This window comes from Schistocerca piceifrons, chromosome 1, assembly GCF_021461385.2.
Source record: "Schistocerca piceifrons isolate TAMUIC-IGC-003096 chromosome 1, iqSchPice1.1, whole genome shotgun sequence".
Lineage (NCBI taxonomy): Eukaryota > Metazoa > Arthropoda > Insecta > Orthoptera > Acrididae > Schistocerca > Schistocerca piceifrons.
In genome coordinates, this window is record NC_060138.1 from 122,347,107 (window position 1) to 122,362,322 (window position 15,216).

The 15,216-nt window shown below is 41.6% G+C and overlaps 1 protein-coding gene across 1 annotated transcript in view; it reads left to right on the forward strand.

Moving 5' to 3' along the window:
* Positions 1–15,216, forward strand: part of LOC124787684 (baculoviral IAP repeat-containing protein 6) — a 329,612-nt gene that overhangs the window by 291,788 nt on the left and 22,608 nt on the right. The window contains exons 59-61 of the mRNA XM_047254541.1: positions 1,099–1,339; positions 6,911–7,097; positions 8,529–8,652. Of these exons, the coding sequence (XP_047110497.1) occupies positions 1,099–1,339; positions 6,911–7,097; positions 8,529–8,652 (552 nt within the window). The remainder of the gene's footprint in view (positions 1–1,098; positions 1,340–6,910; positions 7,098–8,528; positions 8,653–15,216) is intronic.

Here is a 15,216-nt window from a genome sequence, read left to right on the forward strand (position 1 = left end):
AATCCTTCAGCATTCAAATGATTGATAAATTTTACAGCCCTGAGGGATAGTATATCGCCACTTAACATGGGAAAAATGTACTTTCATCCAGGAAAAAGTTTATTTTCACATGAGAAAGTGTATTTGTAACCGGGTAATCCAAGAAAAATCTGAGAAATTTTTTTTTTCTTATCCACATATACACCCAGATTAATGCAAAAGATGCCACATATTTTTCCAATTCTGCTCAAGGCAGGCGTACTGTTGGTTTTGTGGTGAGCAGATTACTATATATAAACTGACTAGTCCTTTAAGTCATGTTGAAGCAGGGCAGCTTAGTTTCAGTTGTGAGGGCAAAGTGAAAATTTCTGTTTTTGGGTGAACGTCACTGAATGTGGTTCCAGAAGGTCTGCAAATACCTCATTTACAGTGTCCATTACCCACCTCAGTGGACTCAGAATTTTTTCACAAACAATTTCTAGCAATTTGTGGGTAGGTGGAAGTTGGAGACTGTTTCATATCTGATTTCTGATTTGGAATGTCGGGTCTCTCTCTCTCTCTCTCTCTCTCTCTCTCTCTCTCTCTGCTAGCTACAAATTGGCACAGAAGATTGTTTGCTCTCTTTAAAATGGTAAATGACATAGCACTGAAATTTTAATGTTGGGTTAGTACAGAAAGTTGTGCATAGATTAAAGATCTCTCTTGCATTATTTGTCATATTTTCAGTTGTAATTCATTATAAATTTGGCCAAAACTGTCACCGAGATTGCAAGACATTTTGCATCCCTATTCTCAAAGCCTTGTCAAAGAAAGAACTTTTTATATCTTGAGCTGAAATTTTGCCCAGCATAGTTTTGGTCTCTAAGGGACATCTGTGCAAAATTTCAGTCAGATAGGAGATAGTTTGATGGCAATCTGCAGTCAACTTGCTTCTGTTTTAAATTAAAAATAATTGACATGAAACTTAATATTTTATAATTTGGTAATTTGCTTAAATAGATTTTTTATAAATCAGTTTTGCAACTAGACATGGTAGTATATTTTAGTTACTTCATGAGCAATGCCATTCTGATATTGCACTACATTTTTTGGTTTATTTAAATCTTACCTATCAAACAGGTCTTCTCAAGTTATATCAATCCTGGTGGTCAAGCTCCAACATCCTTATCCAGTAAAGATGACGACGATGATGATGATGATGATGATGACGATGATGATGATGAAGATGAAGATGAGGACCAAGGTGATGGCAGAATTGGGGGTACAAAGGAACAGCCACAACTACCTCGGGTGTTCTACGACCTCCTCAAGCAGTCTTGTCTCTTGCCAGCAGTCTCTGCGTATCTGAGGAATGATTCAGGTTACAGTTATAACCTATGACTAATTATTTGCAGTGACAAATTTATTTTTCTCTTGGATCTTTATCTGTTGTTTTATTTGATTATTGTTTTTATTTTTATAGTAGATAGATGTCACGAAAGTTTTGCTAAAGATATAAATTCTCTTATTTCAGATATTATAGAAGTATGAAGTTCTGTAAGTGTAAATGTCCTGTTATTAACAATATATGAATGACAGCACAAAAGTAATACTAAACATCATGTTGGGAAGGAGAGCAATAAATACTTCATACTCAGAAGTATATTTCTCGTTTTGGAAAATAACTGTGCACTATTAACTGTGTACTTTAATACACCAACAAAAAAGTCAAGAGCAATGTGTGTAAACAAATGTAATTGTGTGGCTTCAATAATTTGTCCAATATTGAAACACAATGAAATGTGCCACATTTGTAAATAAGTACAAAACAAAATGATGGCCCAAGCGCATAGTGCTTTTTGAGTACATAGTGTTTTAAAATGAATATCAGGGTTTTAAGGCTTTCTAGATTTATTACATTAACCCTTTTGGTGCCATGCGATTTTCAAGGTATCAGCTGAAAAGTGCCAGGAGATTTTGTAGTGAATTGCAGAAGTTTGTTAAACTTACCATACATTCTGAACTGTTTGGCACAGGACCTTAATTTTTTTTTCTTTTATAGCTAGTACCTTCAGCTACAGGAATATGAGCAGAGTACACTATTAAGCCTCATACTTCTAAAGAAAACAATATTTGTATTAGAGTTTTTTACAGAAAAAATTAAAACTTTGGTTTTAATTCATATTTAGCCTCATGTAATATAATTGAACTTAAAATTTGTGTTCATATTATCACTGTACATTGTATTCTGAACGATATAATATTTGTTTGTGTGTTTCTGTCACATATTTTAGAAAACAATGCACCCTGAAAAAACTGATGTGAAAAATGGGCAAAACATCTATAATTTTGTCACTAGTTCCAACAGAAAATAACATAGTACCAATTAAGTTTTAGGATCATTTATTGACACACAAATGTTGACCAACACATTTGGGATGTAATCCCTTCTTACAGAGTACTCACATTGTTCTTGATCGTCGCTTTGTATCTTTTGTAGAGCACACAACACAGGCTCACTCCTTCTTTCCCGGTAGTATATCTACACCATGCACTGTTGGGGGTGCTAAGTTTTGTATCTTGAATCACTCCTGGGACAATGTACAGATGATTTTGCTGTTGAATTTCATGCATGTGAGTGGTTCAGAATGATCTGCCAGGAAAATTTCATGTGAGTGGTTTCTCGGACAAAGGTAGATTTTCTTTATAAAGAATGTAAGCATTCAGAAACATTCTGCCAGTTATGCTGCAAACTACTTTCTTCCATAATTTCACAGTCTTCCTCTCATCCAGATAACAGTACGTCATCATATCTGAGGAATCAATCCCTCCCATGTATTTATTATATTGAAATATGACATCAAGTTTCTTCATTTCTTCAAAGGTTGTCATTTGAAAATACTTCTCTCTGACACTGTTGTAGTAGAGGAGGAACTGATCAACAGAACTGGATTTTTCTGTGACTTCTTTTCCCTGAAGCCCCAGAGAAGCACAAAGACCTTTCTAAAGAAATTGACCTGCCCAATGTTAAATTTGGAATGAAGATTAGGTGGGAGAAATTTTCTATTCCTCCGTATTGTGCCAGTGAGGAAGGCCCCCATGGAATACAGTTTTTCCACTACTGGAATTGACGTGAAAAAATGTCACAGAAAATGTGGTACCCCTTGTTCATGTAATTACCAAGAGCAAATAATTTTGTAATAACTACATGGCCTAATCCGTGCTCTTTTACCTCCACTTTGTCAGCTTCACATCTTGCTCCACAGTACACATAAAATCCAAGGCAGTAGTTCACCACAGAATCGTATAGCATCCAGAACATTACACCCCGTCTGTGGTGATGTTTATTAGGGAGATACTGGAGGAATTGAGAATGAGTTTTACAGACAACAAGACTTTCGTCAACACTCAGCTGTTGATGAGGCATATAATGGTGACGAAACACATTATTGGCAATGTTCAGCATAATATCAAACTTTGCAGTGGGGTCCTACGCTGGATGCCCAGGAGCGTGTAATTTCGTATTGTCTGTCAAGTGGAAAAATTTTGGGAGCAAAACATTCGGGAAAACCATGGAGTTCCCATATTTTCGTCTGTGGACCAGTAACTAAAAATTGTCGATTTCTTTATGAGTCCCATATTTAGTATTACTGCCACAAAAGCCCTCATTTCTGGTACTGAAGTAGGATACCCAAAGCTAATAAAATCAATTGGCGCAGCATTTATTGGTACATGTTTGGGGCCTGGTAGTTCCAAAAACGTGAAGTGATGAGGAGCAGTATTGTCCAACTCCACACTTCCTATTTCAGCAAATTGATCCACTGTCTGAAAAACCTGTAAAATCGTTCACTACTTTCTGCGGTATATATCACATTCAAATGAGACTTCTTGCTTGGCGGCGCCATATTACTTTCAAAACGAATAAAAAACAACCTTGTGTTTGGAACTTGAAAATATCAATTATTGGCATCGACAATCGAAACGAAGTACTTGACGACTATCTTTCGACCTTCATTTGTCTTCACGACATCGATAAACCACGATCTGTGCTTACTTTGAAAGAAAAATGTGCAAAAATGGCAGTATGATTAGATCGTACCTGGCACTTTTTACACATACCACGCAATCCAATTAGATCGTATTTGGCACTATAAGAGTTAACTTACAGTTATAAATAATATATCAAATGAAAGAGTAACTAAAACAGTTTCCCTGTACAAGGTAAACATTGAGTCAGTAAGCAAGGTCTTCTCAAACCTTGATCAGTGTGTCTGGTGTAATTGATGCAGAAACTACTTCATTCAGTGTTTCTGAAGTCTGGTAGACCAGCTGGTAGCAGAGGCACATATGCGTGATACTTTATGAAACCCCCAAAGGTAAACATTATATGGTGTCAGACTGGATGAACATGGAGACCATGCAAAGCATGGTCATTCGGTCCCTTGTGGCCAATCCAGTTGCAGCTTACCATCTCATGGGGATTTGCTGATCCTAAGATGTGCACATTGTGTGTAATGGCATTTCCACATTGCATTGTAACATCAGATTCAGTCCTTGTAAACTGTAAAACACAAAAAGGTTTCTTTTCACTTGTGTCCATCTGTATGCTTAGCCCTTTTTAACAGAAGATACAGGAAATAGTATGTGCACACAGATATATATGAACAAAACTGTTTGAGTTCCTCTTTCAGTTGCTGTATTATTTATAACTGTAAGTTGCATGTAATAAATGCTACAAAGCCTTAAAACTCCAATATTCTTTTTGAGACACCTGGTACAGTGTTGGTACGGGGGGAGGGGCTGTGAAGTGTAGTACTCATTGGTTTAGTATGACTACTGAGAAATTGTTGATTTTTCATTATACACTCCTGGAAATTGAAATAAGAACACCGTGAATTCATTGTCCCAGGAAGGGGAAACTTTATTGACACATTCCTGGGGTCAGATACATCACATGATCACACTGACAGAACCACAGGCACATAGACACAGGCAACAGAGCATGCACAATGTCGGCACTAGTACAGTGTATATCCACCTTTCGCAGCAATGCAGGCTGTTATTCTCCCATGGAGACGATCGTAGAGATGCTGGATGTAGTCCTGTGGAACGGCTTGCCATGCCATTTCCACCTGGCGCCTCAGTTGGACCAGCGTTCGTGCTGGACGTGCAGACCGCGTGAGACGACGCTTCATCCAGTCCCAAACATGCTCAATGGGGGACAGATCCGGAGATCTTGCTGGCCAGGGTAGTTGATTTACACCTTCTAGAGCACGTTGGGTGGCACGGGATACATGCGGACGTGCATTGTCCTGTTGGAACAGCAAGTTCCCTTGCCGGTCTAGGAATGGTAGAACGATGGGTTCGATGACGGTTTCGATGTACCGTGCACTATTCAGTGTCCCCTCGACGATCACCAGTGGTGTACGGCCAGTGTAGGAGATCGCTCCCCACACCATGATGCCGGGTGTTGGCCCTGTGTGCCTCGGTCGTATGCAGTCCTGATTGTGGCGCTCACCTGCACGGCGACAAACATGCATACGACCATCATTGGCACCAAGGCAGAAGCGACTCTCATCGCTGAAGACGACACGTCTCCATTCGTCCCTCCATTCACGCCTGTGGCGACACCACTGGAGGTGGGCTGCACGATGTTGGGGCGTGAGCGGAAGACGGCCTAACGGTGTGCGGGACCGTAGCCCAGCTTCATGGAGACGGTTGCGAATGGTCCTCGCCGATACCACAGGAGCAACAGTGTCCCTAATTTGCTGGGAAATGGCGGTGCGGTCCCCTACGGCACTGCGTAGGATCCTACGGTCTTGGCGTGCATCCGTGCGTCGCTGCGGTCCGGTCCCAGGTCGACGGGCACGTGCACCTTCCGCCGACCACTGGCGACAACATCGATGTACTGTGGAGACCTCACGCCCCACGTGTTGAGCAATTCGGCGGTACGACCACCCGGCCTCCCGCATGCCCACTATATACCCTCGCTCAAAGTCCGTAAACTGCACATACGGTTCACGTCCACGCTGTCGCGGCATGCTACCAGTGTTAAAGACTGCGATGGAGCTCCGTATGCCACGGCAAACTGGCTGACACTGACGGCGGCGGTGCACAAATGCTGCGCAGCTAGCGCCATTCGACGGCCAACAACGCGGTTCCTGGTGTGTCCGCTGTGCAGTGCGTGTGATCATTGCTTGTACAGCCCTCTCTCAGTGTCTGGAGCAAGTATGGTGGGTCTGACACACCGGTGTCAATGTGTTCTTTTTTCCATTTCCAGGAGTGTATTTACATCATCTTATATTTCAGCTTTTTGCAGCAATACTCTATCAGCTGAGCCATCCAAGCACATCTCTCTCTCTCTCTCTCTCTCTCTCTCTCTCTCTCTCTTTCTGTCTGCGTGCGTGCAACGGGAAAGGGGGGGGGGGGCATACATGTTGATGCAACTTAAGCTACTGTCTTCCTTTTCCCAATGGCAAAATGTACATGAAAAGGCAAATATTAGGGCCATAGTTACAGTACAGTAAATATTTAAATCTCCATACAGAACAGTGTAAGGAGACACCCCCACCAAGTAATTGGACTTTCAATCCGAGAACATTTTCATTATTTATGCCTCGACACAGTTGTGTGAAACAAGAATTTTATGAAGTAATGCACCAGTGCCCCCTCCCTTTACTTTGCGAGCGAGTAAGTGTCTGGTTCTGCCAAATACATTGCTAGGGCATTGGTGTGGAGACCATCAAGGAAAATTTCTCCTGCTGTGTTGGTTATGTTATTAAAATTCCAATATCCTTGTGGTAATGAGTGAAGAGTTATCGAACTTGGTGTGTGTGGATTATGTGCATCGTATGACAAATGGTATAGGTATTTTTTGTGATAGTGTTGGGATTGAGCATTGTTATTGTTGCTGATGTTCAGCTACCTATAAATGGTTTTTAATATGTTTCAGTGTTGGACATGGCGCGACATATTCCGTTGTACCGTGCAGTGCTACAGCTTCTGCGTGCCATGGCCCTGAGCCCTCAGCTGGTGACACTGCTACTGCCGCATGATGGCGGACAGCATGATGACCTCTCTGTCGTCTGCCTCCTTACCAAGATGCGTACTTGTGTTGACACATATGCCTCTCGTCTGAAGTTAGTAACTGCTCTCTTATTTTATCATTAATTTATGAATGAGCTACTAAATAAAACATTTGCCATACATGGAAAAAAAGCAAGTTTACAAATGTGGAAGAAATTAGTGGCATCTATTTATGTATGATTGATGAAGTAATAGTGGTTCTTTTGTTTTTAAGATCTGTTGTGCAATGATTCCTTTCCTATCTTGTAAGTAGCGAATAATTTATTGTTTGTCAAATGTGGGAAACTATAACCAACTTAATGCTCTTAAGACTGTAGATTGAACTGTTATTGAAAGAATAATTTTTCAGGTGTGTTGCTTCGTACTGCACAACATTTTATTGACACATTTAACAACTATTGACAAAGACTGGTGGGCTATCATAGCTCTTAGCTTCCTTTATAATACAGGTGCTGTAGTTTGATTGTTGGTCAATTTTTGTTTTCCCATTTAGTTATGTGACAGTTGAAGTTTATTCAGTGGTGACACCTATGTACCATTTATTTTTAAACTATCTTCTTTCCAATTAAATCTGTGATTACATTGCTGAAATCTCAAAAATATTGATAGTGTCAATGTTCCACAAAGCATGATTTATTATAGTTCATATTGGATAAACCATTATTTTCATGTAATGCCTGTGCTCAGGTAACACAGATCAATGTAAAGGAGTGAAGTCAGTTATATATTCTGTGTAAAATGTAATGGTCCCTCTGAGATAGTGTTCTTATAAATTTCGGTCTTATAAGGGAATTCCTAATACCTTCCACATTTTTGCCAACATTTTCAACATTTGCTTATTATGCTACTGTTGACAAAGGTAATAAACATTGTGTAGTTCAATTATAGTCGTTCTTAATGCTATTACAATCACTGCTTCCATTAAGATTTGTATATAATATTTATAATATTCACTTTATTTCTGGTTTTACTGGTTACTGGCTTCTCAACCTTACATATTTTGGTGCACAATCTGTGATATTCAGGATTAATATGATAATACCTTTTAGTTTTATTCAGTTAAACATATCTTTATGAACAGTTGAAGTCAAATATTTCTCTGTGGATGCTGCTATGAAACAACTGAAACTTGTCTGTGAAATCGAGAGAAGTTTCTTGCAAGGGTAATTAAAGTTGCACCCACTTCCCTCTCCGTATAGTATAGATGTCCTTGTATATGGTAGGAACAAGGGGAGACATCCTTTGCTTGACCCAACTAGGACACTACAAATACTGTAATATTAGGAGACACTGTAAACTTCTCTCAGGACTGTATGAAAGTGATGGATTTAATATGTAATTTATCTTGTGAGACACCTGCTTTGAGGGTTGTTTCAGAGTCACCTGCTTTGTAGATTGTCATCTCTCTCTTGTGATATTTTTGCCGCGTATTGTTTCTTTAACTACTGTTTGATTTACATTTTCAATCTTTTTATATTTTATAGGCTCAATAAATCAAAAGGTAATGGAAAATCTCGAAGTAACGCAAAACTGCAGGAAGAAGTTGAACAGGATGAAGGTCTTGCACTTTTAATTCCAGACATTCAAGAAACTGCCAATATTGTACAGGTATGCCACTGTTGATCATACATACAATTTTCGTCGTCATATATGTTTCTAAGGAATGAATGTTTTAGATTACTTGATGTCATCAGTCTTTGATTTATGATTTGGATTTGCATAGTTGTCCTTTAAAGTAATGTCACAGTCTTAAGCACTGTTGAATGATCAACAACTTCTGAGACAAAACTCTTGCTTCATTTTATCTACAACCCCTTCAGTCATGCATGCAGGTGGCAATGCTGAACGTTTTGTCCCATATCAGATGTATTTTTAGCACACATTTCTTTGAAGAGTGTAACTGATAAAAGATGTGATAGTTAAAATGGAGATTCTGAGACACAGATAGGAAATAGACAAAACCTACGAACCTACACACACACACACACACACACACACACACACACACACACACACACACACACACACACACACACAGTGTCCGACTGTTAAGGCCAGACCGTGAGCAGCAGTTTATGGTGGGAGAGCCAACTGGACAATGGGGTAAGGAGGAGGCGGGGGCAGGGAGGGGGAAGGATAGCAGGGTGAGGGTTAGGGATGTAAAATGCAACTTGTGGAGCATACAGGAATGCGGTGGAGGGAGGGTAGGTGCAGTCGGAAGGTTAGGGGGAGAGGTAGCAGAAAAAAAGGGAAGTAATAACACAGTGAGCAGGGTGGTGGAATAGAGGGCAATATAGTGCTTCCCTGTTCCCATGAACAGGGAAGGGTAGATGGATAAGGACAGTGACTAAAGGAGGTTGAGACCAGGAGGGTTACAGGAATGTAGGATATTTTGGGGGAAGAGTTCCCACCTGTGTGATTCAGAAAAGCTGGTGTCGCTGGAAAGAATCTAGATGGCACAGGCTGTGGAGCAGTTATTGAAATGAAGAACGCCGTGTTGGGCAGTGTGCTCAGTAATGGGGTGGTCCAACTGTTTCTTGGCCATAGATTGTCAGTGGGCATTCGTGCAGACCTTGTTGGTTGTCATGCCCACATAGTGGTTGCAGCTTAGCTTGTAAATCACCTGACTTGTTTCACTCACAGCCCTGTCTTTAATGGGATAGGCGATGCTTGTGACTGGACTGGAGTAGGTGGTGGTGGTGGGGGTGTATTGGACAGGTCTTGCATCTAGGTGTATTACGTGGATATGAGCCATGAGGCAAGGGGTTGAGAGCAGGGCTTGTGTACAAATGGACGAGGATACTGTGTGGGTTCAGTGGGTGGCGGAATTCCACTGTGGGAGGGGTGGGATGGATAGTGGGTAGGACATCTCTCATTTTGGGGCACAACACGAGCTATTTGAAATTCTGGTGGAGAATGTGATTTAGTTGCTCCAGTCCTGGGTGGTATTGAGTCACGAGGAGACTGCTCCTCTGTGGGTGCACAGTGGGACTTTGGGAGGTAGTGGGTGACTGGAGAAATAAGGCACAGGAGATATGTTTTTGTACAAGGTTTGGAGGGTAATTACTGTCTGTGAAAGCCGCAGTGAGACCTTTGGTATACTTCAAGAGGGATTGATTGTCACTGCAGATGCGATGGTCACAGGTGGCTAAGCTGTATGGCAGAGAATTCTTGGTGGCAGCTGTCACAGTGAAAGAGATGTTGGTGGTTGATAGGCTTGATATGACTGGAGGTACTGATGTAGCCATCTCTGAGGCAGAGGTCAACATTGAGGAATTTACTGAGTGAGGTGGCATTGGTTAGCACACTGGATTCACAATTGGGAGGACAGTGGTTCAACCACACATCTGGCCATTCTGATTAAGGTTTTCCGTGATTTCCCTAAATCACTTCATATAAATACTGGGATGGTTCGTGTGAAAGGGCACAGCCGACTTCCTTCCCCATCCTTCCCTAACCCAATGGGACCGGTGACCTTGCTATTTAGTCCCCTCTCCGTTTGAACCAACCAACCATCGAGGAAGGTGGGTTGTTGTGTTGAGTGGGACCAAGTGAATCTCAGATCTCGTAAGCCAACACCATATTACCTGCAAACTACCCTCCTATATAAAAGATACCAACCATTTCCCCCACCGACTTTTCACAACTCCTGTTCGTTTACCATATGCTACGCAGCATCTCACTATTGATGCCACCTCCCTTTACATTCACATTCCTAATGCCCATGGCCTTACTGCTATTGAACAAACAGATCTGGGGTACGGCTATGGGGACCTGCATGGCACTATCCTGTGGGCTCGCTAGAAGAATCCTCCCTAAACACCCAGAATCCCAAACCACTCACCTGGTTCAGATTCATTGATGAAATCTTCGTGATCTGGATCAAGGGTGAGGCCACTCTATCCACATTTGCCCAGAACCTCAACAGCTTCTCCCCCATTAACTTCACTTTGTCCTACTCAACCCAGCAAGCCTCCTTCCTGATGTTGACTTTCACCTCAAAGACGGCTACATCAGTACCTCCGTCCATATCAGACTCACCGACCACCAGCAGTACCATCACTCTGGCAGCTGCCACCCATTCTATACCAAGAAGTCCCTTCCAACAGCCTGGCTGTTGCGTCTGCAGTGGCAATATACTGCAGGTCTCACTTTTACACAAACAGATCTCCCATGGCTTATCTCTCCAGTCACCCACCACCTCCCAACATCCCACCATCCAGCCACAGAGGAGCGGTCTCCTCGTGACTCAGTGCCACCCATGACTGGAGCAGCTAAATCACAGTCTCTGGCAGGTTTTCGGCTACCTCTCATTGTGCCCCGAACTGCTAAATGTGTGGTGTCACCGCCAGACACCACACTTGCTAGGTGGTAGCCTTTAAATCGGCTGTGATCCATTAGTCTATCAGTGATTGCAGACCGAGCGCCGCCACACGGCAGGTCCCTAGCACTCGCCCCAGTTGGACAGCTGACTTTGCTAGCGATGGTTCACTGTCTACATACGCTCTCATTTGCCGAGACGACAGTTTAGCATAGCCTTCAGCTACGTCATTTGCTACAACGTAGCAAGGCGCCATATTCAGTTACTATAATCTGAACAGATAATATTGTGAATCATGTACCTTCAAGAGCGATGTTCATCATTAATGGATTAAAGTTAAGTATCAAACTAATTACGTTCGCTTTCTGCATTCTCATTCCTTGTCATGTTCCAGACCTCACGTCAGTATAGTCCTTCCCTCCTCACACCAGCCTGTGTGAGCTAAAACGTATGCATTTCGGCCTCCTCTAGTAACACGGTGTTGGCTCTTCTGCCAACACAACAAAATGTCCTACTAATTATCCTTCCCTCCCCTCCCACAGTGATATTCCACTGCACACTGAACCTATACAATATCCTCGTCCATCTGTACACAACCCCTGCTCCCAGCCCCTTGCCTCATATCTCACATCCATGTAATAGAACTAGATAAAAGACCTATTCCATATTGAACAGATAATATTGTGAATCATGTACCTTCAAGAGCAATGTTCATCATTAATGGATTAAAGTTAAGTATCAAACTAATTACGTTCGCTTTCTGCATTCTCATTCCTTGTCATGTTCCAGACCTCACGTCAGTATAGTCCTTCCCTCCTCACACCAGCCTGTGTGAGCTAAAACGTGTGCATTTCGGCCTCCTCTAGTAACACGGTGTTGGCTCTTCTGCCAACACAACAAAATGTCCTACTAATTATCCTTCCCTCCCCTCCCACAGTGATATTCCACTGCACACTGAACCTATACAATATCCTCGTCCATCTGTACACAACCCCTGCTCCCAGCCCCTTGCCTCATGGCTCACATCCATGTAATAGAATTAGATAAAAGACCTAGTCCATACATACTCCCACTACCACCTACTCCAGTCCAATCACAAGCATCACCTATCACATCAAAGGCAGGGTTACCTGTGAAACCAGTCATGTGATCTACAAGCTAAGCTGCAACCACTGTGCTGCATTCTACATGGGCATAACAACCAGCAAGGTATGTGTCCCAATGAATGGCCATTGACAAACTGTTTCCAAGAAACAACTTGACCACCCCATTGCTGAGCATGCTGCCCAACATGATGTTCTTCATTTCAGTGACTGTTTCACATCCTGTGCCATGTGAATCTGTCCCACCAACACCAGCTTTCCTGAATTTCGCAGGTGGGAAATCTCCCTGCAATGTATCCTATGTTCCCGTAACTCTCCAGGCCTCAACCTCTGTTAGTCATTGTCCTTACCCATGTAGCCCTTTTCCTGTTCTCATTCCAGCACTATGTTGCCCTCTATTTCATCAATGCACCCACAGTCCGTTTACTTCTCTCTTTCCATTTCCCCCACCCCCACCCCCTCCGCTGCCTGCCCTCTCCCTTCTGACTGCACCTAGCTGCCAGCTGCCCTACCCTCTCTCCATCTCATCCCTGTATGCTCCCACAAGCAGCACTTTTCCGTCCCCCACCCCTACCCTGCTAACCGTCCACCTTCATGCCCCAGCTTCCTTCTTACCCCCATCGCCCAGTTGCCTCTCCCATCATGTTCTGCTGCTCACATTCTGGCCTCAACTGCCAGAAACTATGGCTTTGTGTGTGTGTGTGTGTGTGTGTGTGTGTGTGTGTGTGTGTGTGTTTTGTATATTTCCATTGAAGGCCTTGTTGGCCAAAAGCTCACTTTATGGCAGTCTTTTTGTTGTACATATCTGCGACTCAGCATCTCAGCTATATGCTGAGTAGCAAGTATCCTTTCCATAAGATACATTCTATCCTGGATTTTCCATTACTTAAAAATTGAAATGGTTATATGGTTGGATTACTCACTATTCATGCTAAGGACAGTCTGAAGTTATTAATAGTATCAATGGGAAAAATCAGCTGAAAGAATTGTTAATACAAATTAACAGAATGGTTGGCCAGATCTTACATTTTGGAGGCCAAATTCCAGGCACTACTGATAGAAACACTTAAAAGTTAAAATACTATTCCTAGCTGTGGGACTTGATTATGCACTACCGTCAGAAGGAAGGAGGGATTGATTGGGGATGTTGAACAGATGGGACAGACTGAGAAGGACATATGTGTTGTGAGGATTACAGGGATGTAGGAGAAGGAGGAGGACTGACTTTGAAGTATCTCATGTTGTACCATGTAGTTTTATATTTTGGAGTGATGAATCTCCAGCATCAACTGAAAAAGTATAAGTAACAATGTAGCGGAGATGCTGAGTCGCGATAGGTACAACAAAAAGATTCACACAATTAAAGCTTTCAGCCATCAAGGCCTCTGTGAGCACTACACACACACACACACACACACACACACACACACACTCGCGCGCGCGTTGTAAACGCAACTTGCACACACATCTGCAGTCTCAGAGAGCTGAAACCACACTGACATTCCAACCTGGATTTTCCATTGTTTGAAAAAGTATAAATAGCAACCATGACTTCAGTTAATAATACATTTGGTTAATTACAAATTTAATCGTAGAAAACTATTGTAATCCAAGTGAGTCAGCTAAATGTGCAAAAGTATAAATATGTAAATGGGTTTTTATTTTCGTTGTGTAGGCTATTTAATAACAAAAACATTAGCTTGTGTTCTACATATTTGCATAAATCACTTCATGACAGTATTCTTATAAATGACACACAAATTGAAACATTTGTTGCCGTTGTTGAGCCTAGGACGCAGTCTCCAAACCACACGAAGATTTTTAAATGTATATGTTTTAAATTTGGTCTCAATATGAATTGAGCTCAAAGTACTGAGCATAAACGCTCATGTGAATATACCGTCTCTGGTTGTGCATCCTTTAATACTACGTATTTTACTTACTAATGTAAATTTTTCTTGATGAGTTTCGAGATTTATAAGAAAATAATGTGGTAATTTTCACCAGGTGCTGGCAGAGTTAACCAGCAAAAGTTAGTAAAAAGAATACTTTTTGGCTGCCATTCTCTAGATGTAATTCCACTGGGAAGGGAATAGAATGGATAGAAAATTATGGACTAAGCTATTACTGAATATTAGGGTGAAACTGGAGAAGCTAAAATTGAATTCGAACCTTAAAAAAATTTGATACAAGAGGGGAAAAATGATTTTTCTTTGTCGTTGAATACTTAATCACAATAAAGACACCTTTTCAGTGGCTTTGCCTTGCTGTGGTATCATATACCTCACGGATAGTGTTGAAAGGTATGTTTATACCGAAGTATTGAATTTGAACTAAATCTTAGAATAACTGCCACAGCCTGAAATGATTCCAAAAAAAGTAAAAAAATGAATACAAATGCTTTATTATTATCATCATTTGTAGGTTAAAAGAATCCACAATCCTTCAAGTGAAGAAGAATGTGGAGGAAGAGGGATGTTATTCTGCGAGTATACTATCTGAAACAGTGTACTTAGTCTTATTTGACAGATAGACAAGGTGTTGAAGCTTTCCTTGTAACTGATTATAAACATTGTTTTAGTAGTCTTCTGCGTTAACAGTGTGAGCCACATTATTACTCTGCACAGACTCCACTTAAATTTGAAATGTCAGTCTTCGTTACCGTTTTGTTCATCTTTGGATATCTTAGCAGTTTATTCACAGTGGAACAGCAAATTACACTGAAGAGCCAAAGATACTGGTACACCT